Source organism: Musca autumnalis, unplaced genomic scaffold (assembly GCF_047663935.1).
Source record: "Musca autumnalis isolate F117 unplaced genomic scaffold, ASM4766393v1 scaffold_1, whole genome shotgun sequence".
Lineage (NCBI taxonomy): Eukaryota > Metazoa > Arthropoda > Insecta > Diptera > Muscidae > Musca > Musca autumnalis.
The window spans coordinates 133,672,016-133,697,704 of NW_027411644.1; the positions used below are offsets into that span (position 1 = coordinate 133,672,016).

The following is a 25,689-nucleotide window of genomic DNA, read 5'->3' on the forward strand; positions in this document are numbered from 1 at the left end:
CAAATGTTAAATTCTCTTATAATCTCTTAAATTCTGTTTCGCTCACCATTGTTTTAAATGTGCCAACAACAGCAAGAATGAACTTCAAAACAGATGTAGACAACAGCGCTCTCAATTACAGAAATCTAATTCGCAAAACAAAGAACATAAATAGATCGCAATAATCGAAAACATGCTGTGATGCTATCCTAGGTTTAAGTAAATTGACAATTTTTTTTATGTGTTTTTAGCGAATTTATGGTATGATACTTATTGTTGTTAGATTCATATGAAATTTCTGTGTTTTTAATAATGTTATTTTATTATGGTTCTTCTTTAAAATTATTGTTTTATATTATTATATGTTATTTTATTATGGTTCTTCTTTAAAATTATTGTAGATCACATCCTGAAGATGCAATTCAAGAAATTGCAAAATATTGATAATAGATAAATAAAATATTTCTAAAATTGACCTCGAGCTTGAATCAATTAAACATTTCAGTAGCAACAAATAGGTCGAAAATATCAAATTCTTTAAACAAAATTTATTTTATTTCTGCATTGCACATGACCATAAATGATTTACTCTCATTGATATTCCAATCACTTATCGATATCGATTTTTTAGTTAACTTTTGGAGTTTAAAGTTTTCACTCTAACATATTCACGTCATTTGCGTTGTCAATTCCATTGAAGATACAACAAAACTCTTGTTATTGTTAAACAGACATGCAAAAATTCCCCCTTCTGTCATCACTTAATAATTACTTAATAATCACTTAGTATACATATTAGTGTATTAATTACACTGTGATACAAAAGTGGACAAAATTTTTTTGCAGGATTTCTAATGCACAAATTCGGTTTTGTGGGAGTCCATAGAAGACGAAAATACCTTTGGTTTCTTTGGGTCACTTCGGTTTTTCATTTTATAACGGTAAATGTAGTGAGAAATGGGCTTTCTTGAATTTTCAACTTTAAACGGACATTACTTCTTTTTTCCACAACCGATTTGCACACACTGTTTTTCATTATAAAGGGGAGAGTAATGCCTTTTGAACAAGCCATAGATTTTTAAAATCGGTTAACAAATGGCTATGTAATAGTGGTTTAAGTGTGACAAAAACGCATTAAAAATCAGTAAAACGTTTTTCCTTGTGCTCTAGTCTGCGTAAACGACACCTAACGGTACAATCATTCACAGTTAGCATGTAGAAAATTTAGTTGGCTTTCCAAAATGGGAAAAACCAACAAAATCCGTTGAAAAATGAATGCGTTATGGCATTTTTTGTGTTGCAACTTTTTGGTTTTTTCTCATATTTTCCTTTATAAAACATTGATACCTTGTGCGTGATTGTTAAGCAGGATAATCACAACTAGAATCATACATGCTGAGATACCCATATTTTATAAAGGAAAATATGAAAAAAACCAAAAAGTTGAAACACAAAAAATGCCATAACGCATTCATTTTTCAACCGATTTCGTTGGTTTTTCCCATTTTGGAAAGCCAACTAAATTTTCTACTTGCTAACAGTAAATGATTGTACAGTTAGGTGTCGTTTACGCAGCCTAGAGCACAAGGAAAAAGGTTTTACTGTTTTTAATGCGTTTTTGTCACACTTAAACCACTATTACATAGCCATTTGTTAACCGATTTTAAAAATCTATGGCTTGTTCGAAAGGCATTACTCTCCCCTTTATAATGAAAAAGAGTGTGTGCAAATCGGTCGTGGAAAAAAGAAGTAATGCCCGTTTAAAGTTGAAAATTCAAGAAAGTCCATTTTTCACTACATTTACCGTTATAAAATGAAAAACCGAAGTGACCTAAAGAAACCAAAGGTATTTTCGTATTCTGTGGACTTCCACAAAACCGAATTTATGCATTAGAACCCCTGCAAATTTTTACTGTAGCACTGTGTTATTATACACTACACCACTAGGTGGGGAGGGTATTATAAGTTGGTTTTGGCCAAAAAGTTTGTAACGCATCGAAATAATGGTCGTAAACTCATACATATATATATATATATATATATATATATATCAAATCGACGTCCGTCCGTCTGTCCATCTAAACCTTGTAATCACGCTACAGGTCGCAATTTTGATCGGATCGTCACCAAATTTTTTGTGGATGGGTCCCGGAGAGGAAGAAGCCTATTGATTTTGGCGATGGTCGGATAATATTTAGGGGTCGGAATGGGCAAAAAATTTATTTGGACAAAAAGTCAACGTTTTTTTTCCAAAGCGAATATCTCAGCTTCTATAAGAAGTATACCAAAAGCAAAACCTGACAATGAAAGTAGAAAATATCACCTATCTAACGATGTAAAGGTTTTCGTAGGTGGTGAAAAAACGAAAATATCACAATAGTCGACTTTCCAAAAGCAAACAACTTATGTGGACAAAGGTTCAAAGTTTTATTCTTATGCGAATATCTCCGCTTTTAGTAGTCGTATTCTAAAAGGAAAGTCCGTCAATGGAAGAGGAAAATATCACCTTTATTATGACGCAAAATAGGTTGGCGCACATCCCACTTTGCGTTTTTTGTTGAATTGTACTGACTAGTATCTCCGCTTTAGTTTTATGCGTTTCAACAATGAAGATATTTTGAGTTTTAAAATGTTCCCAATTGCGTTACCAAAATTGGTGAAATGCTTGTAATGTTGAAAAAGACGCTGAGATATCCCAATTTCCAATTTATGGAATTTTATTTCCATCTCACATATTTCTGCTTCCGTTGGACATATTCCAAGGAGAGAGCTTGGTAATAAAACTAAACTATCTGAGCTTTAAATTAGTTCAAAATGTGGCATCTATGGTAAAATATCAGAGTTACTCAAAAGGAGCTTGTCCCTTATGGGATGTTTGTGGAACAATTATTATTATAATAGTTGGAGTTGACAATAAATGTATTACAAAAATTACCAAATCTACGGTTTTTTGATAATTACCAAAGTTATGTAGTTAAACCAAAATTTAAGGCTCAGCATGTTACTTTCTAAGGGTACTAGTTCCCCAATTTTTATTAAATGTTGATTTTCGCGGAAAATCAAAAAAATTACAAAAAATCTGGGAGCAAATCTAAATTATACAACCTCAGAGTACGCATAAACCTCTAAAAAATAAATTAAAAACACGTTCAGAATCTAGACAACGCGTAAACAAATATGGAGCCAAAATTATAAACATTGGCTTTATAAACTGCATATTATAGCAACAACAAAAGAGAAAAACTTATTGTTAAAATATTATTCCAAATATATTTTTTGGTTCGATTAGAAAAATTAGAAAAAAAAAATTTGGGAGTTCTTTAACTATTTCGCTAAAATCCCATACAACAATTAAGAAATACTTCATCAAGAAATATGGTTTACCATCGTGAAAGCTTAGTTGGTTACTGTGATAACTTATAAGGATAGGAAATTAAGAGTAATGTTGAAATTACAATCATTCAAAAAATGTGAAAATTAAAAAGCATATTATTCGCGTATTAGTTAAAACTAGTTGATACGCATCCGTTTTTGGATACAGCGAATCAATCTCTTTCAATATTTATGCATATTTCGATGTTTCGCACAGCGACCAAAGTGTGCCTTCAGTTGCATCACACAGTGCAAAAACCTTAAAGTGGGTAAAAGTCGCGCAATATGTATGTATACGATTTTGGTGCCCATCCGATTTCGGTAGCACCCATCAAAAATACGTCAATATACACATATTTCAAATATATTCATTAAGAACCCCGTATGTGCCTCCACATTCTATTTTGCGTAGGATACCCATATCTCTGTAATTTATGACACGCGTTTTTGCAAATATTATAATCGCGTATAAAGGATTCCATTTACGTAAAATTTTTTAAAGAAAATCGCGGTTTATTTATTTTTTATTTTATTCAATTTAACATGTATAACAAAGCCAATAGGCCAATTAATTAAATAAAATATGCTTAAACCAGTGACTAGTACGCGGATTTGCCAAAATATATTTTTGCTGATTTTCCTATTTTCAAGGTATATATATCCGCGATTTTAGTGGATGGATTCGATCGTGGAAGGGCTCATTAGATCCGCCGCGTAAAAAGCTAAATTCACGCGGGGTTCAAGGGAAATTCAATGACACTTGTAAATTTTATACGCAAAAAATAAGTTTTTTTTTTTTTAAATTAACGCATCAAATTTTGGCCTTTAGACTCCAATTACAGTCGAATCGCTTATAACGTCGGTCAAGGGACCGGCCAAACGGACGCTATAAGCGATAGTCGTTATAAACGATATTTATAAAAGAGGTAATATTATATTATGTATAGTGACATTTGGGTATAAATACGTTGTTTTATTGAGTAAGTAAATAAAATCAATTCAATTTTTTACTTTTTCATTCTATAAATGACAAAATAATAAAAAATAACGATATTAAATTCATTCTTCAGCAGATCACCTTCAAAATATCACCTTTAAATGGGATATGGTTCTATTTCTAAGAGTCTGTTATTTTAGTTTGTGCTTTTGAATTCCGACATAAGTTTTAAATTTAACTTAGATCTGAGTTTTGAAATGGTTTCCAAAACACATTTTTGTTTGTAACATCTTCTGATTAAATAAATTTTTTAAGAGTTTCTACAGCTAGACACGCCTCTGACACTTACAGCATTTGAAACTCTGTTCATTAGAATTGTCTCCATCTAAAACTTCCAATATTATGTCGTCGTCATTATATATGGCAGATGTGAAAACTTTGTCATCGATGGCAAATAATTAATGAATATCTTCTACGTGTTGGGAGAAATTAGAACGAAGATAAATGTCTTCAGAAACTTTTAAAGGTCCATTAACAATCCCGCAAGATAAAGAAAATTATCAATGACAGAAGACGTTACATTTTTCCAGGATTCATCTAACACTAACACGGCATCCAACACATTTAATTTGTACTTTGATCCTTTTCTATACAGGATAGTGGATATTTGCTTATCCGGCAATGGTTGTAAAACAGATGTGACATTGGGTGGCAAACTCTCAAGCTTAATTGACTTGAGACCGCCATCTTCGAACATGATGTGCATAAATTTGGTATTTTCTTGTTGTTTGAGTTTGAAAAAATATACATACAACAAATTATTAAGAGACAATTTCCTTCTTCGTATGATTCGACGTTATAACCGATAGCAAAATTCAAATATTTCACAAAAAACCGACGTACAACCGGTATGACGCTATAAGCGATTACGTTATAAGCGATATTTATTTTTGTGGAATATAAAGGGCAGAAATTCGGGACTTTTGGATTTCGTCGCTATAAGCGATATGACGTTATAAACGACGACGTTATAAGCGATTTCGACTAGGATGCTGTAAGAAGCACACTCAAGAGATACACATTAAACGACGCAAAATCACGAGTTCTTTAATCCTATTATGTTGTACCTTGTTGCGCGTCCGGATTATTAAAAAAATTAAAAAAACACGAAATTCCGGCTTCAAAATGTTAGCATAAATTAGTATCATGTTGCCCATGAGAATCTGTTGAGTCGCTTCAAAATCGTTGCTTTTGTTTCGAATGACAAGGGGTATATCTTGCCTTTACTCTCACCCGAGTTCTCATTTAACCCTTTGGTGAAGAAAAGGAACTAATTTTCGAATGTAAATTAAACATAACGTCAACATTTGCATTTGAAATTTCTGTTCTGATTTCTGGAAAATTTAAATTTGTAAGATTATACTGTATAAGAATTATAAATGAAGAATATTAGGCATACAACAAGAAAATCTATTAACTAAAACGGATCTAAGTGATTTACAATTAAAAAAATCGAACTTTTTCACTTCGTAGTATATGTTTAAATAATGTATAAATAAATTGTAACTACCTTGAAAGTTGAGGGCAATATTAGCATTACTCTCTCCATGCTCATTCAGAGCGTTGCAACGGTAATTGCCACCATCTTCTGTTGTCGGATTTTTTATATCCATAGTTAAAACGAATAAATCTTTTCCACGACTTTGACACTCCATTTTAACTCGTGCTGAATTTTCGATTTTTTTATCCCCTCGGAACCACGATATTTCTGGTGGTGGATACGCCTCTAATATGCACTCCATAATTAAAACATCTTTTTCTTGTCGTATTGTTGGCTTTTTTGGAAATCTGGGCGATTTTGCGTCCGATATTCTGTCAATAGTCATTTAATAGTACCACATTTCGTTGTAATTATTATAAAGCAAACCACTTACTTTTTGGAAGATCCCTCAAAATTAAGATTAAGAGAAGTGGTCCCCTCTCCATTAACATTCTTCGCTATCACATGATATTCTCCTTGATCACTTGGGACCACGTTCGTTATTTCCATGATAGCCATGTGATACAATTGCTGATCCAATACCAGAGATATTTTATAACGTCCGCCTTCCACAATTTGTTCTTTGCCGTGATACCTTTTTGTATATTTTTGTTCATGTTATAATGTATTGATATTACCTCAATTCATTGATTAAAGCTTTCAAAACGCAACATTTCATTCCGCCTCTTAAAATTTTTATTAATTTTCAAATTTAATACATTTCGAATCTACATATAACAAATGCTTTTCTTTTAATATTTACATTTTAAATGCAGGGACCAATTTACATTACAAAACCCACACCCAAAACTTGTTTAGGTCTATATTTTTATCACCACTTTAAATTCATGTATTTCTATGCTTATTTTTTTATATGATACATTTAAAAATATGACTGACTTCATAAATACATGCTGGCAGTGTTGCGCAGAAATTGTAAAATTTGTGTAGTCTTACCATTTGTGTTGCGCTACGATCGACATTTATTTAGTACTGTTATTCTTTGACATTTGCGAAAAAAGAATACATGCAAATCGATTAGAAATTCGGGATTTCTTGTAAGTATTTAATGTAATAAATTTATTTAAAAAAAATCGAATTTTATAAAAGATAATTAAATGTAATGCTTTGTGAGTGTTCATAAATGCAGTGTTGCCATAGATGTTTTCTTTGTGATCATGTTGATATGTCTCGCATGTGACAACTCAATTTTTCTTTTATGAAGTCAGCCTGTATTACTAATGACAATATTAAGTTGAGTATGTAGTGGAACTGAAGAACAAGGCTTTAAACAACGTTCAGATTTACGAAATCCACTCAATTTCAAACGCCAATTGCATAAAATTCAAATGGATTTTTAACTAGGATTTATTGTACGTATACGCTATGGAATTGACATTTGAAATCGGGTGGATTTATAAGTCTAAACGTACTATAAGAGACATAATTCGAATCACGCACTCTTGATTGTGAACATCGAATTAACGCAAGCCATGGAATTTTGATAGTGATAAAGTTTTTTTCATCGATTGCAATAGGAATCAAATTGCATCATTACTGTTTAACACTATATGTGCATATATAGTATAGACTGTTTAACAATATATGTATATATAATAGACAAATGTAAAAGAGTTTAATTTATACTTAGATAATGGTGAAATCGGTGCTCGTCGATTACAAACCAACGTAACAAAATTACGTCCCTCGCGAAAGTACCGGAAATGTAATGACGATATTTAACTTTCTCCTTCTTAACCTAAACATCAGTTAAGACAATAATTGGATTGTCGACGTTATCTTTTTAGATAAGCCTTCTAGAGACTTTTTGGTTATAATGCTTGTTGGGTACCATATAGTAGTATTTCTATAGGGTATATCGAAAAATAAAAAGTGTAATGTATTCAAAGAGTGTCACATCTCAAAAAATGTAGTTTCGGGAAAAACGCGTTTTAAGTTGGCGATTGGATTTCTACTTCCCAACTTAAAAAGATTAATACACAAAAAATAAAAAACAGCTTACGCGTGCAAACAACTGTTGTTGTTTTGATATAAAAGAAAACAATTCAAGTACGTATAGTAATGGTTTGTTATCAGTTCAAGTTTCTTCCTGAATATATTTAGCATGTCTTAACCTTTTTGAATTGCTGTCGAATGCCGAACTACCTGCTGTTATGTAAAATTGTATTTCAATTTATTGCACTTGAAATATGTTGCTGTAATCAATGAACGTGGCGAAAATTTATTAATGTAACATTTTCTAGGAAAGAAAACTACAGATTTAGAATTATTCATACCAAGTAACTATTGGTTTCGGATCTCCAACGCATCTACATTGAAACACGACGTTTCCATCATCAGTCTGTCGAATCACCGGCCTTTCAGTGAATGTTGGTTTTATACCATCGTCGGGTACCGGAGCTTCATCGCCTACGATTTAAAAATGTTTTTTATGTAGACATATATAGAAAGTCGTAATAGTGTGTAAGAATTTAAATTATTCCTATAACTACACCCTTTCAAGTGTAATTCGAAACACTTTACTTGTAATTCAAAACATTTCAATTGTAATTTGAGAATTTCATTTGTAGTTCGAATTATTCCATTTTTAATTTAAATTATTCCATTTCTAATTCGAATTTTTTCATTTATAATTCGAATTTGTCTATTTGTAATTCGAATTATTTCATCTGAAATTCGAATTATGCCATTCGAAATATTTTACGTGTAATTTGTAAAAAACTAAATATAACATCAATGCAAATAAAAATTTTGTATTTTTTCATTTCAAATTACAAATGGACAAATTCGAATTACAAATGGAAAAAAATCGAATTACAACTGGAATAATTCAAACTACAAATGGAATGTAACGAATATCAAATGGAATTCTTAAATTAGAAGTAAAATCGTTCAAATTACATCTGAAAAAGGTGTATGCCTATGACTATTTTGTGGCTCAGATAGCTAGTTTAACATAGAAAAATATATTTTTTCATGTGAAATTAAAGACCTTCCAAGTATCATAATTATGAGTCATATTATAACAGAAAGTAGTGGTTCCCAGGATAATCAAAGCAGTACCAATTCAAACTAAAAGTAAAGAATTAGACTGCTTCATTTATTTTAGCGTAAATGCGCATTTAAGACCGCATCTAAGAGTTTTTTCAAAACATGTTTCTTTTACGTTGACAATTTGTTGGCCCCAAATACTTATTTTAACAGGTTATGGGTAAATGTTCAAATTTTGTGCTCGACCTGCATTAATTACATTAAAGTAATATGTTTTGAACATCTAGCAGTCCTTTTATATGTAGTCGGAACTGGACGGCCATTACGAATTTATGCAAGCTTTAGTGTCCAAATTTCAGAATTCTAACTCTAGTCCTTCGCCTAATAAGAAAAGTACATTTTTTTTGTACAATTTAGTACTTTTCTCTCACGAATTTTCACTAAACCAGCCTTATCACACACTTACACTTCAATAGGAACCCTCACTCAGAATTTCATGATTCTAGATCAGAGAAGGGCTTCTTTGCAAAGAAGTATAGCGCGGGCGCCCACTGAGTTGTTTTTGCATTTGCTTCTCTCTTTCACTTACAGTGTATATGAATGAAAACAAACGATGAACATCATGTGGTTATTGTTTTCTTCATCCATACATATTCACATACTAACCATTGATGGAAAATCTTGGGCGACGCTGTTCTAGATTCAGCTGTTTCGTCGATTATCGCCTTAATTATCAGTCAGTCACTCAAATGGTACAATTTTCAGTTCATTTAAGGTTATTTAAGTACCCTTCTAGTACTAATGTTCAAAAACGTAGCCATATCGACGAACTCCACGACTAACACTCACCCAAAATTTCAATATCCTAGCTTCCGCCGTTTCGCCTTCACATTGATTGTCAGTCATCATTGCTCAGGTATTTAGATACGAATTTGAAGCAGTTATGAAAATTGGAATGAATGATATACGGGAATATATTTTAATAAAACACAAAAATAGCAGTCGTTTGATATGAAAGTCAAATCGATATGTCAGTAAGAATTAAGAATTAATTAAGATAGAATTATATAATAGTTACACCTAACACATTTTACGTTCATGCGTTACGCTTAAATAAAAAGGATCATCTAAAAGTAATGTGTCAATGCATTAACATTGCCACAAGTCGTTTTATAAGCACATCACCATATAATTTTTACTAGGCAAATCCCGTTACATTTTATTTCTTTCAAATATTTTCTCATTAATTGTTCTGTTGATTCTGCTCAGTAAAAAGTTTATACCATGAAATAAAAATAAATGGTATACAATTAATATGGTATACAATTAATAAAAACATTTCTAACAAAGAATGAAATTGAATAGTTGAATTCTTGTTTATAATATGAAAATTTTATTATATAAAAATGTTTCTAAAATGAATTGCTACTTTTTAAGTGCAAACTTAAAATGTTTACTGCTGATAAAACTGTATAATATTATGTTTTCTTTTACTATAATTTGCTGAAATATGTGTATGATAGATTGTTACACATATATGTACATATAATACATGTTATTCATTCAAAATATAACAATAACCCTATTTCTATACGTGTAATAACAAAATTGGGTATTAACTGGGTATGTAGTATGGCAATCAGTTTAGTTTTGTTTTCATTTTAATGCACATATGCCTAAGTAAAATTTATTTATTTAATCAATTATATCCTTGTTCGTTCCTGCTCTATTTGCTTTATTTCATTCGCTGCAAAAGCTTATTTATTTTGAGATGTCGATTCAAAATTGTGTGGCACTACAAAGTACGTCGATTTTGAGCGAGATTGCATTGTGGGGATCTGTGGCAGTCTATCGCGAAATAAAAAAAGAAATAAATGCACTTTTTGTTTGGTATAAACAAAAAACAGTTGTTTGTATTTCAGATCCTCCATACGTACATATATCTAAATACCGTGAGATTTAGTTGTGATTAAAGAGATGTGTTCCTTGAAGTCCAATCGGCGGTCAAAAAGTATACCAAGGTCTTGAATGGAAGCTATTGCTCAAGTTCAAAAATAGTTTGTGTTTACCTTTTTGAACAATGTTAATAAATGGGACCAAGGTGGCTGCCTGTGGAGGCCCAGATTTCACATAAATTTTGAGAGAAATGGCCCTTCCGAATTCCCAACTTGAATTCTGTTTGCTAAGTATGATCCTATCCATTTAAAAGATGATGTGAAGATGCCTATAAAATATAACTTCAATAATAGTAGCTAATTATTTACCTTATCGAACAATTTACTAAAGTCAGTATAAATGCAGTCCATTTGATAACGATTTCTGAAGTTATAATTTACAACAGTTGTTACTTCTAGAAGATCTGTATAGTAGATCTATTTTTACGTTAACCATGCTGGAATTAAGATAAAATTGAGGAAACTTGAAATGAGAAAACATCGGTTAAATTGAATTGCGTTTTACTTAGCTATTCCTCTGTAATTTGATGCAACCAGACTTGAATAAAGGTATTATGAAAGACTCGCTCCAAATTGAAGAAAGTAACCAGTGCCAATAAATGTGTTGAATATGATAGAAAGAGGCAGAGCGAGATTTTCTGCATAATTTTTTAAAATTAACACAGGTATTCTCTCTGGCCCGGGTGTTGCATTTAAGTCTTTAAATTACTTAAAACTGTTGACATGTCAACTGTAGTTAAATTTATAGCGACAATTCGGAAATAAAAAGAGGTAATGATAGGAATAACATGTGACTTATTAGAATATGTCTTTTGGAAGAAAAAGAGGCAACAATAGTTTTGAACTTAAGAAAAATTTTCCGTTCTGACGGGTTCGATATTCATTTCTTTTTCAAAATGACTTGTTTTGACACACCACCGTGCGGGATAAGGGTTTTAAAAATTTGAGCAGGAAAAAAATAAATGCTTATAATATGACAAGTTTTATATCCTACACTACACTATGTTTGCATTTAACCGGATTTAATAAACCCACTGGGTTTCAAATGTCAATTCCGTAGCGCAAACGTCAAATAAATCCTCATGAAGAAGGTTTACCCGGCAAAAAGCTCTAGCGCAAACGCCGTTTGTGATTATAAGTTGTTTTTGGTCCAAAAGTCGTAATAATATACTATAATATATAATATACTTATACCCAGCAAAAATTTGGATCCGGTAGTCATTACGTAACCCATTACAAAGTAATGTAAACAAGCTTATTTTCGCATTACAGGTAATCTGAAAAGTAATGGGTTACTTCTTAAAAAATTACAAGGTAAACCTACTTACTTTACTCCTCCCTAAGTAATGACGACGGTGGCACAGTGAGTGTGTGTCCGACTATCAATCCTAGGGTTGTGTGTTCAACGCTCACCGTCGGCACGCGATTTTTTTTAATTAAAAAATAACAGTTCGTGGTGAACATGTGCACTGCACATTTAAGTTCTTAAGCAACCCTTAATATTCCTGTGCGTGGCATAGTGTGTAGTGTCTTTGGTTAGAAATCAGAGGGTTCGTGGGTTCAATTCGGGCAGACAGCGAAATAAAATAAAGTAAAATAAAAGTAAGATGTGTGATGAAATCAACTAATCAATCTATCTCAACTGTCTAAAAATAAAATTTTTTTCATCTTACTTTTCAACTTCTATTGGCCACAGAATAACTAGTTATTCTAGTGGTCGTAAAATATCTACAAAAATGAGTGCGACATGCCCTTGTAAAAATAATGGGGAAGACAGGGGGTTTGAGAGTAGTTACGGCTGCCAAAAATCCCTTACGAAACCCATGGTTTTGGGAGGAATTTTTTTGCTGGGTATATACCAAAATTAATGTTCGAGCTGAGTCGATCAAAAAAACAAAAAAGAGAATCCCTAATCCAGCCCATTTTTCCATTTTTATACTCTTTTATACCAGATGACTAGACATCGGATTTTGCATGTTCTTTATTTTTTATCCGATTGGAGTCAAATGTTGGATCAATACGTTTTAAGAGTAAATTTTCGATATATGGGCTCATATCAAGAATATGCAAACAATATGCAAAATATATGTCAAAAAATATGCAAAATATGAAAAATATACAAACAGTTTTTGGCCGAAAATCGTCATTAAAGTCTTAAAATTGTCAAATAAAGTTGGTAAATCGTCACGAAGTGTGCACTGGGCGTCTAATTTATTGTACGGACACTTATAAGCCCAGCAAAAATTTATGAATGTTGTTCCATGTGATGCCATTATTTTCACTAGATCGTTTTCATTAGGCCTGTTCGAAAACTTCGCAAGAAAAAAGTATTTGCAAGTTCTTGCAAGTATGTACTTGCAACTACTTCACATTTCTCTTTTACAGAACAAGTTTGTTATCGAACAGAATTTTGTAAAATTTGTACAATATTTTGGGTTATCGAACGCAAGTATAGGTTCAAATGGTGTCGTGAAAGATTCGAACTTTCCTTCAGCATTTGAACAAATGCCATGCATGATAAATATTATTTGTGCCACATCCGATCTTTTCTTCAGCATTCAAACCAATTCCAGGAACTTGGTTTTCTCTTGTTGTGTTTTTTTATAATAAAAGTAGTTGATAAATATCAAATTATTTTTCCATATTCTACATTAGCAATTTAACTCCTTCTTTCATATTTTTTTATTGATTCGGATCTTTTGGGAGTCAAGCTCTTGTAAAAAGAATGAGCGATGATGCTAAAATGGTGGCATGCCAAATCACTTGCACTCGTGCTGGAATAGCATCTTTGGCATCAAACAGTTTGCTGGGGATTAATTTGAACTCATGAAAATATTATGACAAAGATCGGATGTTTCAAGACTTCAATTGCAGATATTTCAGGACTACAATTGCACTCATGAAAATTTGATGAAAAAGATCGGATCTTTCCCAACTCTATTTAAATTCATAATCGGATCTTTTACGACTTCATAAATTTTATTTATATATCCACTTAATTTTATTTATGTATATTAAATTTTCCAAGCATATACAGTGAGCGTTAAAATAAAGTTTCCACCTCCCAACATTATTCTGATTGCATTATTACACCGACTTAGAGATATTATATGTATAACATATAAATGTAAATTTTTAAGTATTTTGTGGTGAATTAAAATCCTGAAAATATAGGGCCCTTCCAACGTTACATAAGGAAATAAATGAAGATTACCAAAATAACCCAAAATTTAACGCGTCAAAATAAAGTTTACACTTTGCCAATCGCAAGAATTTTTTAATTTCTTTAAGACAATAGAGGAATATTTTAGCTTTTGATATTATTTTCATTACATTCGAACCTCCAAAACAATAAATCAATGAGTGTAAACATTATTTTGCCGCGTCAAATTTTGGGTTATTTTGGTAATCTTCATTTATTTCCTAATGAAACGTTGGAAGGGTCTAATATTTTCTGGATTTTAATTCACCACTAAATACTTAAAAAGTTACATTTATATGTGATACGTATAATATCTCAAAGTCGATGTAATAATGCAAGCAAGAAAATGTTCAGAGGTGGAAACTTTATATTGACGCTCACTGTATATATACTCTGAAAAATGCATTTCAGTTAATGTAACTTTGCATACTTTAGACATACTTTTCTGCTATTGAAAACACTTTATTCGAATACTACGACTATGTCTACATTGCCAGTCCGATACATATATTTAAAAATGGAAATATTTCACACATTTTCTCATAATAGTAGAGATGGTTGAAAGACACGTCCCATATCATTGAGCCAATTTTTCCGTTCATCTGAATGGAATATTGTCATCTATTTGTCAAAAGTCTACGTTAACATAGATGACATTGATAACTTCTCTACATTGATTTAGGTAAGAAAAGTCAAAGATTTTAAGGCAGATAGTAACGTTTATTATAAAAAACTCAGCAAAAATTCGGATCCGTTAGTCATTACGTAACCCATTACAGAGTAATGTAAACAAGCTCCCTTTCCCATTACAAATAACCTGAAAATTACAAGGCAAACCTACTTACTTTGCTCCTCACTAAGTAATGAGGACGATGGCACAGTGAGTGTGTGTCCAACTATAAATCCTAGGGTTGTGTGTTCAACGCTCACTGTCGGCACGCGTGTTTTTTTTAATAAAAAAATAACAGTTCGTGGTGCACATGTGTACTGCACATTTAAGTTCTTAAGCAACCCTTAATGTTCGTGTGCGTGGCATAGTATGTAGTGTCTTTGTTAGAAATCAGAGGGTTCGTGTGTTCAACTCGCACAACGAGCGAAATAAAGTAAAATGAAAGTAAGAAGTGTGTTGAAATTAAAAACAAATTCTCCACGTCAACTGTTCTAAAAATAGAATTTTTTTCAACTTACTTTTCAACTTCTAGTGGCCACAGAATAACTAGTTATTCTAGTGGTCATAAAATAACTACAAACTGAGTGCGACATGCCCTTGTAAAAATAATGGGGTAGAAAGGGGGTTTGCGAGTAGTTACGGCTGCCAAAAATCCCTTACAAAATTTTGGGAGGACTTTTTTTGCTGGGAAGCTATAGTGTAGCTGAAGTTTACGTAATAATTTATATTAATCTCATAAATAACTGAATATGCAAATTCAATAGTTCGGGGCAAAAATGTTAAATTTTCTTTTTTTCAAAAATTCCCAAAGATGTTACATGAAGAGGTGGAAATCAAGCTAGGTACGAGAAAAATGAATATGTCGTTGGTAGTACCGTTATATTTAAAGTAACGGTACCTATAAAATAACCTTTTCAAAATCATCAGTTTTGTATGGACCATATTATTACGAGTTATTATTATAATGGTTCTTTTTGTTATTCGATGGTATGAAGCCTGCCAACGTATTAAAATGCTCATAGAAGAAGTTGTACTTGCGTTTCAGTTCTGTAGAGCAACCGGATTTATTTAGGAACCTTTTTTAAGTGTATATTTTTAATTTATATTATTTCAATAAGATATAACTAAAAAGTCAATAGGATATAACTAAGAAGGAAATCGAAAATAATTGAATAAAAAGTTATTTAATATTTGTTTTAAGTTTAAATATTTTTGTTTAGACATTCGCAAACGTCTATAGTGGCGATGGCAAAAGAATGCAACGCACTTTTTTGTTAGCTGTTGTGTATGTATACATACATACATATGTTCCCACAACATCCCTGAAGGGACAAGGGAGATAAACAAAAATCAGCTCATTGCATTTAAATCCTCCAAAGGTAATATCTAAGTGCCACAAGATTTGTACTGGATTTATTGAATCCAGTAGAGGATTTACGAATAGTCTAAATCAGGCATTAGTGAGTAAGGAGCATCCCTGCAAAAAAGTTTCAATATAGGTCCACAAATAACCACCATATAACGATACCATCGCTTTGAGGTTATATATTTATAAATATTCTAGCTGACCCGGGTCCGCGTTGCTGCCCCGTTGTTTGGGTTCTTTTAGTAAACTATCTCTGGTCTCGCCCGAGCTTTTTCAGTATGCAAATCCTTCCAGATGTTATTTGTTTAATATTTCAGTAGAATTTTCAAACTGAATTGACCACAATTCACATTCATCTTGAAACTTCATAATATAAATCTACTTTTTGTCATAACCCTAGTGCAATCGTGTTTCCAAATTTTAGATAGTAAATCTTCATAATTCATTAATATAAAATATGATTTTTTTTTTTTAGTTTAATTCAATTTTATTCAAATATATTACATTACAATTATTAAATGTTACCCCAGCGCCTTGAAGGCTTTTTGGGGATATTTTTTTTTTTAAATGATCTTAAAGACGTGTAAGTATTTATTTACATTGACAAATTAAAATATTATTTATTCCATTCTACATCAGAAGCATTTCCGTATTGTTTAATAAATGCGACTTTAACTTTCTTTTAAATAATGATATTTTTGTAAGGTTTTTGATATTGTTGGGTATATGATTGAACTCGAGGCATCCGTTGTGCTCAATTCGTTGCTTTGAAATTTCCAGTCGACATCTCTTAACTCTTAAATTTGAGCTACTTCTTGTATTAATTGTTGTTTGATTTATATTAAATTGTATTGTTCGAGGTCCGGTGTTATGTAAGACTTTGTACATGTACGTTAGAATTTGTAATTTGTATATACCATGTAACGGTAAGATTTGATTTGTATTCATATTATAAAGTTGATTTGTTGGGAATGATCTTGGCAAATTATACACCACCTTTAGTGCCTTGTTTTGAATCCTCTGTAGTGATTTTAAGCAAACGCTTTTTTTGTACGCGTAAATCATTGCCATATAAGTAAAATGGCTATGAACTAATGCGTTATACAGCAGCAATTTCGTTTTTTCATTAAATATATTTTTGAATTTGTACAAAATTCCTATTGCAGGCGCAACCTTCCTTTTCAAATCCTCTATATGAAGGCTCCATGATAAGTTATTTTGCAAATGGATTCCCAAGTATGTTAACGATTGACATTCCACAATGCTTGTATCACCGATTGTAATATTAAAATTTGAATCATTTTGTGGGACTCTAGGTCGGAATCGGATTATTTTCGTCTTCTTAGAATTTATCACTAGTTTATTTAGTCGACAATATTCCATTATTATCTCCGCATCATGCTCCATTTGGCATTTCAAAACCACCTCGTGATTATATGGGTAAACAAGCGCAATATCATCAACATACATCACCAATTTTCCGTAGAGGCTTAGATTGCACATGTCATTTAGGTATAACGTAAATAATAAGGGCCCCAATACACTTCCTTGTGGGACACCGTGCTCTACAGTCCCTATATCTCCTTTCACTCCATTGATCTCTACATACTGCTTTCTACAGCTGATATAACTCTCAAAAAGTTTTAATTCATTTCCTCGCACTCCATAGTATTTCAGTTTCCCAAGCAGAATTTGATGATCAACGAGGTCGAAAGCTTTTGACAAGTCATAGAAGGCTGCCCCCACACCGCCAAAGTTCGAATCAAAACCCTCACAGATAAGGTTGATAATATTTACAACGGCATCCTGAGTACCGCAACCTTTTCTGAATCCGAATTGCATGGGGTACATTTGTCCAGTTTCCTCAAGAAATGTTGCAAATTGTTTATGTATTACCTTTTCAAATAATTTGTCAATCCCTGTCAAGACAGCTATGGGCCTAAAATCACACGCTTTGCTGGAATTTGGCGTTTTGGGTATTGGAACTATCTTTGCAACTTTTAACATATCCGGATATATAGAAGTATCTATCATATTATTAAATATTAATGCAAGGTGCTCGCTTATGCATTCTTTAGAACGAAGTAATACTTTATCAGAAATCCCATCGTGGCCAGGACTTTTTCCAACGTCATTGCTTAATATGAGATTCACAATATCATCTTTGGTAACTGCATCAAAGTGAAATGTTGAAGTACATTGTGTTAGACTATTCAAAGAATTGAAATTTTCTCCCTCGTTCTCCATTATCTGTGCTTTTAACGTTTTGGGGGTTTGTAAGAAGTATTCATTGAACGTATTGCAAGCTAGTTTTTCATCATGAATTATTTCTTCTGCATCATTTTTCAGTTGTATTGGGTTTTTAACGTTTCTCCCCAAACAGTCGTTTAAAAAGCTCCAACATTTTCGTGGGTTATCATTAAATTGCTCCAAGTTAGAGCTAATATAGGAGTTCATACATATTTTATTGGCAATCTTGATAATACGACTTATATTCTTTAGTATATACTCGGTTTTCGCATCTCCAGGATTTTTCCTTCTCCTCTTCAATATTCTGTTCTTATATGTGATAAGAGATTGCAGATGATCATTTGCCCATGGCATTAATAATGCTTTTGATTCTACTATTGCTTCCTTAACTATTGTATTATTATTTACTATTTCCTTTAAATTATGGGTCATGTGCTGAAGGTCAGTAGAAGGATTCCCAGAATGTGTGTAGTTAGTAAGGAATGTTTGAATATTTGCGGCTATGTTGCTATAATTGCAGTGTCTCCAGGTTTTCCTACTTTCTTGGCAATTTTTGTGTGTGCTTTTTAAACAACACCATATAATATTGTGGTCTGATATGCTGCATTCCACGGATGCTATATGTAGTCTGTTCGCAACATTGCTGTATACGTGATCAATAGATGTGTTGCTACACGGCCGTGAAATAAGTGTATGGCATGATTGATAGTCGACACAAGAAAGAGTGGAAAAAAGTTCAGAATTATATGGGATTAATTGGTCAACATTTGCGTCCCCAACAATTATAGACGACGAGGGGCAAGGACCGCAGAGCTCATTTTCTAAGTACATAACAAAAGAATTCAAATTACATTTCGGAGATCGGTAAAATGACGTTATTTTCAGAGGTATCCCATTGATTAAGAATCCATGTAATGAAATTCGGATTGCTTCAATAAAGTGTTTGCTTTCACATAGTTCAATCGTATACGAAAGGTTTTCCCGAACATAAATAGAGGTACCTCCATAACCGTCTTTGCGGCAACAATGTACAGCATTATACCCACTGATACTATATATTTGTGTCACATCCTCTTGAAACCAGGTCTCTTGAACCGCAATTATGTTCGGCAGAAAAGGAAACTGTGCAATTATTGATTTGAAATAATTAAACTTTTTAATGGATGAAATGCTTCTGACGTTAATTGACATAATATTAAAATTATATTCATTAATATCAGAAAAATTTTCAATAAATGAATTTAAGTTTTCAAAATATTTGTTGTTATTTAACATTATATAAAAATAAATTCGAAAGTATTCATAAAAAATATAAAAAACATTCTAATTGGTTGGTGATAAAAAGGCAGATTGGTCATCATTTTCATTCCTCTGGTCTTCATCATCATCCAGTACTGGAGTTATTATTCGCATAGATCTCCTTCCATGAAAGGTTTGGGTTGTCGGCTCAAGAAAAATCTCATCTATATCCTCCTTTCGACGAATAACTCTTGGTTTGTTAATTGCGCTTTTTTTAGCATAAATTTTGTTTCCACTTGTATATATGTGGTTATACCCGATAGATTTTAAGGATTTTGCATAATTAAATAGTTCTAACGATTCTTTGGATAAGAAATCATTAATATATATTGATTTTGTATTTTCACTCTCCTTTAGTTTATTTTTCGCTTCCATGAGCATGGTTTTTGCCATTTTTGAATTAAATTTTACAATTAAGGATTGACTTGTGTTTTTGGAGTTCTTCTTTTTCAAAAAATATGCCTCTTCTATATTTTCTTCAGCAATTTTCACACCAACTGTTTGAGAAAGTTCAATTACAGTTTCTACAACATTTTTGTTTTCGACCAAATTTAACCCATTTATAACGCAATTGTTCTTAACTCTTTGGTCATTCAACATTTATGAGTCATTACAAGTATTGAAATCAATGTTCTGGCATTTTTGCAGTCCCACTTCTAAATTCAGATGTCTTATCTGCAATTATAAAATTTTCATAAATCAGACGCGACCGCGGTATTCTACTTCCGAAACAACTATTAACGACATACTTCAGTAGTGCGATTCTGTAACTTTTTTTAATAACGAACCGACATCGGTAGTTAACGAAAATATTCGGTTGAGTTAACGAATGTGCTATTCTGTAACTTTATGTTACCGATTGTAGAAATCGTTAACTCATACCGACGAATATCGATGGGAAGAAATGTCAAATATTATATTTTAATATTAATTAAAATATATTTTGAAGCTGAAAACTTTATTTCGTCTCGAGTACAAAACATAAAACGTTTAAGAAGGAAACAATTCAGATTTTTGAAGGAATGTGGCTCAAATGTGTGTCGTTTGGATGACTACGGATGCCAGTAAAGAAGCATTTCTTAGGATGTTTTTATTGTGTGTGTGATTTAAAAGTAATAAAAGTGATAAAACCATCATTAATCTTTTTTAAAATCGCAGTTGTGTTTTTTTAATTAAAAGTTGGGATCATATTTTGTTTTGTGGCGCTCTGTATGGAAATCAAGCTTTGATATTTGACATGACTTAAGCCCCTTCAGTGACCGTGGATCCACGTTACTGTCATTTGAGTTTATATTCACATATTCAATTCACGGCCACATTAAATGAAATTTCTCATAGCGAAGAGTATGAAAAGTTCGAAAATCCAAGTTTATACTCCATTTTTAGCATCCTGATTGTTAGTGATGCTGTGTTTAAATCAATAAGATTATCACAGAACAAAGTAGGTTATAGTAATACTATTCACGTGTTGGCCTCAATGCTAAATTAAAGCCAACGAAAGCCTCCTAGAAAGATAGTGTTAAGGACATTGGTATAGGTCTTACATAGCAGTACCACACTTGAGTTCTTTTGAAGCACTAGCTAACGTTTTTCCTCTTTAATAAGTAAAGCAAAGGTTAGCGCAGTCTTCATACGTAGAGTAGCATGGGGCAGCTTCGCCACTGTTGCGCTTTCGCCAGCGCCCATTTAATTGATTCTATTCGAAGATCTACAAGTTCTCTTTGATAATCTTTTTACAGTTTCAATAAAATCGGCGCTGTCGAAAGCACAACAGTGGCGAAGCTGGCCCATGTTATTCTACACAGTTAACACTTATGTAAATTCATTAAGAAGATTTTTGTCAATAAGGCGGAATTTACCTTGTGTACCCTCCTTATTAACATAACATATGTTCATATAAAACGCCGTTGTTAAAAGAAATCAGCGAAATATTGTAATAATGTACTGTCGTTAAGACTTAACGACTACTTTTTTTTGGTTGTTAACTTAACAATAATTTTCGGTAATTAACGACAACATTTACCGACAAAAATCGTTAAAATTGGTATACAGAATAGCAATTACCGAAAATTGTCGTTAACTACCGACATTTGTCGTTAATTCTGTCGTTAAGAAGTTACAGAATCGCACTACAGATCTACATACTCAACATAGAAAATTTCATCAAATTCGGTAAAGCCGTTTCGGAGGAGTATGTTTTTGTTCGAACACTCTGTCATGATTGATATAAAATAAGGAGAATTTTATTTACCGTTAGCATAAGTGCCCAAAGACGTAGCTCCAAAAAGATTAGAATTCGCTTTTTATTGAATTTTATACATACACTAATACCTCGATTTGCGTTGCCTCGATTTGCGTTGTTTCGATTTGCGTTAAGAAAAAAATGATAGATTTTGTTTCGATTTGCGTTATTGATTCGATTTGCGTTATTAAAAAAATAATAGATTTTTTTTGATTTGCGTTTGTAAATCGATTTGCGTCAATAAAAAGTAATATATGTGGCTTTTTTAATGTCGTCGCTTCCATCTCGTTTGCCGCCGTCAAAAGTGCCGTCGTGCAATTACGCTTTGCGTTACGTCGTTGTTTTGATATTCATCGTTATTTTGTTTATGCGTACAACTGTGATTCCCAGTATTGTGGTACGCCAACGTCTGTATGTGTACATTGTCAATTTGAAAATAGTGTAAATTTATGTTACAATATGAGTCAAAAGCGAAAACAAATTACTTTGCAACAAAAATTAGACATAATAAAACGATTTAAAACCGGTGAAAAGCCTAGTACTATCGCAAGAGCCATGGTGTTTTCTGCATCTACAATAAGCACAATTTGTAATCGTGACATCGGCAAAATTCAAGAGTGTGGAAAAACTGCAACACAAGTTCAAGCAACACAGGTTACAAAAGCTAGAAATTCATTAATAGTAAAAATGGAATCGCTTTTATGCATCTGGATAGAACATCAAAACCAGAGAAAAATGCCACTTAGCCAAATGGTTATTCAAAACAAGGCTTTATCAATTTTTAACGATTTAAAAAAGAATTCTCCATCAACAAGTTTGGAATCTACGGAAAGATTTGAAGCTAGTCGAGGGTGGTTTGAAAAGTTCAAATTAAGGGCAAATCTTCATAACGTTGCATTAAAAGGAGAAGCTGGTAGTGCAGATATGGCAGCCGCGAAGAAATTCATATTTGACTTAAAACATATCATAGAGGATGGTGGGTACACTCCAAAACAAGTTTTAAATGTCGACGAAACTGGACTATTTTGGAAACGACTTCCAAAAAGGACATTCATTTCGAAGTGTGAAAAATCATTCCCAGGCCATAAGACCAGTAAAGACCGTCTTACGCTTCTATTAGGAGGAAATGCTAAAGGTGACTTCAAATTCAAGCCTTTTCTTATTTATCATTCTGAAACTCCAAGACCTTTAAAAAATGTAAACAAAAATGAACTTCCGGTCCATTGGCGGGCAAATAAAAAAGCTTGGAGGACGGCAACACTTTTTCAAGACTGGATGGAAAATTGTGCAATTCCTGAATTAAAGACATACTGTTCCTCTGAAAATATAGAATTCAAAATGCTTTTATTAATAGATAATGCTCCAGGGCATCCAATATTTTCTGATGACATTTCAGAAAATATAAAAGTAGTTTTTTTGCCGCCAAACACAACATCCATCATACAACCAATGGATCAAGGTGTCATATCAAACTTTAAGAGTTACTACCTAAGACGAACCTTCAATCAGTTACTTAATGCCACAGAGAGACAAAACGAGCTATCAATGAAAGAATTTTGGAAAAACTTTAACATAAAGATGGCAATTGAAAATATTAATGAATCATGGTTGGAAGTTAAAAGAACAAGTATGAACGGATCTTGGCGGCAACTATGGCCTGGTTGCGTCCAAAATAATAATTTTACAGAAATAAATGAATCTAACAACATTTCTAGAGAAATTTCGGAACGTGCGAAAGAGGCCGAAGTGGAAGGCATGGACGAAGAGGACATTCTGGAATTATTGGCGTCACACGATGAACCACTTAGTAATGAAGATTTATTTTCCATTGACTTGGAACATGTATTAGAGGAAGAGGATGGTTCTTCCTCGTCTAATAATGTTATAGCAGAAAAAAGAAGTTTAAAAGTTACTCAGATATCAGAAGCTATGCAACATATAACTAATGCAATCGATATATTTGTGGACAACGATCCAGATGAAAATCGGAGCAGCAATGCCAAAAAGGCTATGGAAGAAGCTATTAATTGTTATAAAGAAATATATTTACAAAAAAAATCAGAACTAATTCAACCAAAAATAAGCCACTTTTTCTCAGAGAAATAAACTGCATAAAATGACGATAGTTTAAGAAAAAATAATTTTATATGAATGAGTTATAATATTTTCTTTAAGTTTTTTTTTCATAAATGAATTGATTTTAAGTTTAATTGATTTTAAGTTTAATTGATTTTAAGTTTAATATTATAAACAAAATAATAAATGTTAAAAACAACAAGTACTTGAATTTTTATTGCACAATTTAGAATGAAATTTTAATAATTTTTTGGAATTTGGAATTTTTTGGAACCAATTAAAAAAATTTTCATACAAACATGTGGAAAAAGGTGTTTCGATTTGCGTTGTTTCGCATTGCGTTGAAGTTTGTCGGAACCAATTATCAACGCAAATCGAGGTATGAGTGAATGCTAAAAAACATCCAAAATGTTAGCCCTCATAAGATTGATATCCTGTAAAGCAGTTTTCATTTTTTTGCTTCTCCTGTAAAATTGTGTTTTTTTAGTTACGTCTTTAGGCATTAATGGTGACAATATATTAGATTTATGTATGTTAAAATAAACGCGTTTTGTTAAAAAGTGTAACAAAGGTTTATGTTGTTGTTGTTGTTGTAACAGTGTTAGATGGGTAGGTTTGGAGGGGCAGTTAAAAAGGTGTTGTGTGTCGCATGCCGCATACTGAGCATATGCCTTGCACGGCGCGATCGATTTCCGCCCAATACGAATTTAGGCGACTGCACCATCCCGAGCGTAGTTGAGCCAAAACTACTCTGGTTTGTCGTGGCAGCTGATGCTCCTCAGCTGCGATAGATGGAGGATGTACTCCGAGTACTTTATTCACACTATAATTGCTTAAGGCCTTGGCAACTGCGTCCGTTTGAATGCTATTCAATCCTGCTTGATATGCTTGTTGATCTAGGGGTTCTCTCCTGTATTGTTGGACCTCTCCCTCTAGAGCATGAATATCCTTCCTGATCTCCCTGAATGGGCCGGGCCTACCCACAAGATGGTGATTGGGATGGCTCACACTATAACATCCAAGCAGGTACTGCAACGAAAGCATCTCATTGTGTTGCTTTACAGGAAGAATTTTTGCCTCCTCATGTAGATGGTCCACTGAAGATTTGAGGAGGCACCCTGTCGCTGTTCTCAGGCCGGCATTCTGACAAGTTTGAATCTTTTTCCAGTTCGTGTCACACAATCTCGGGGACCAGATTGGAGCCGCATAGCTTACCACAGACCGACCTATCGCGTTATATGTGGCCAACAAGGTTTCTTTATCTGCATCCCAAGTGCTGCCGGCCAGGGACTTGAGGACCTTGTTCCTACTTTTCAACTTGTCGCAGATAGCTGTGGCGTTTGCGCACGACGTGAATGTAGTGTCGAATGTGACCCCTAAAATTTTAGGGCAGTTTGTGATCGGAATTCTGCTACCGTCGACCACGACATTCAACTCAAGTCCAAACTGTGCTGTCCATGTGGTGAACAGAGTGGTTGTAGATTTTGTGGCGGAAATCTGCATATTCCTCGAATGGAAAAAGTCGGTATGATCGGTTAAATAGTTGTTCAGTCTCTCACAGATGTCATCAGGATAGGTACCCGACGCCAGTATCGTGCAATCATCCGCATACGTCACGATCTCAGTGCCGTCTGGAGGGGGTGGAATACAGGAGAGGTAGAGGTTAAACAGTTCCAGAGATATCACCCCACCTTGGGGAACTCCCTGTTTCACTCTACGGGGTTTGGACTTCTTATTCCTGAATTCCACGTACGACTGGCGTCCACACATATAGTTGACTATCCAACGT

At 33.0% G+C, this 25,689-nt stretch overlaps 1 protein-coding gene across 49 annotated transcripts in view; it reads right to left on the minus strand.

Annotated features, from left to right (window-relative positions):
- The window catches only part of bt (projectin protein bent), a 242,254-nt gene that overhangs the window by 162,148 nt on the left and 54,417 nt on the right, over window positions 1–25,689 (minus strand). For 35 of the 49 annotated variants that reach the window (XM_073955192.1, XM_073955438.1, XM_073955135.1 and 32 more), the window contains 3 exons: window positions 8,126–8,258; window positions 6,223–6,423; window positions 5,859–6,160 (listed from right to left, as the gene is read on the minus strand). The exons of the other annotated variants lie outside the window; for them this stretch is intronic. In XM_073955192.1, the coding sequence (XP_073811293.1) occupies window positions 5,859–6,160; window positions 6,223–6,423; window positions 8,126–8,258 (636 nt within the window). The remainder of the gene's footprint in view (window positions 1–5,858; window positions 6,161–6,222; window positions 6,424–8,125; window positions 8,259–25,689) is intronic. 49 annotated transcript variants of the gene reach the window in all.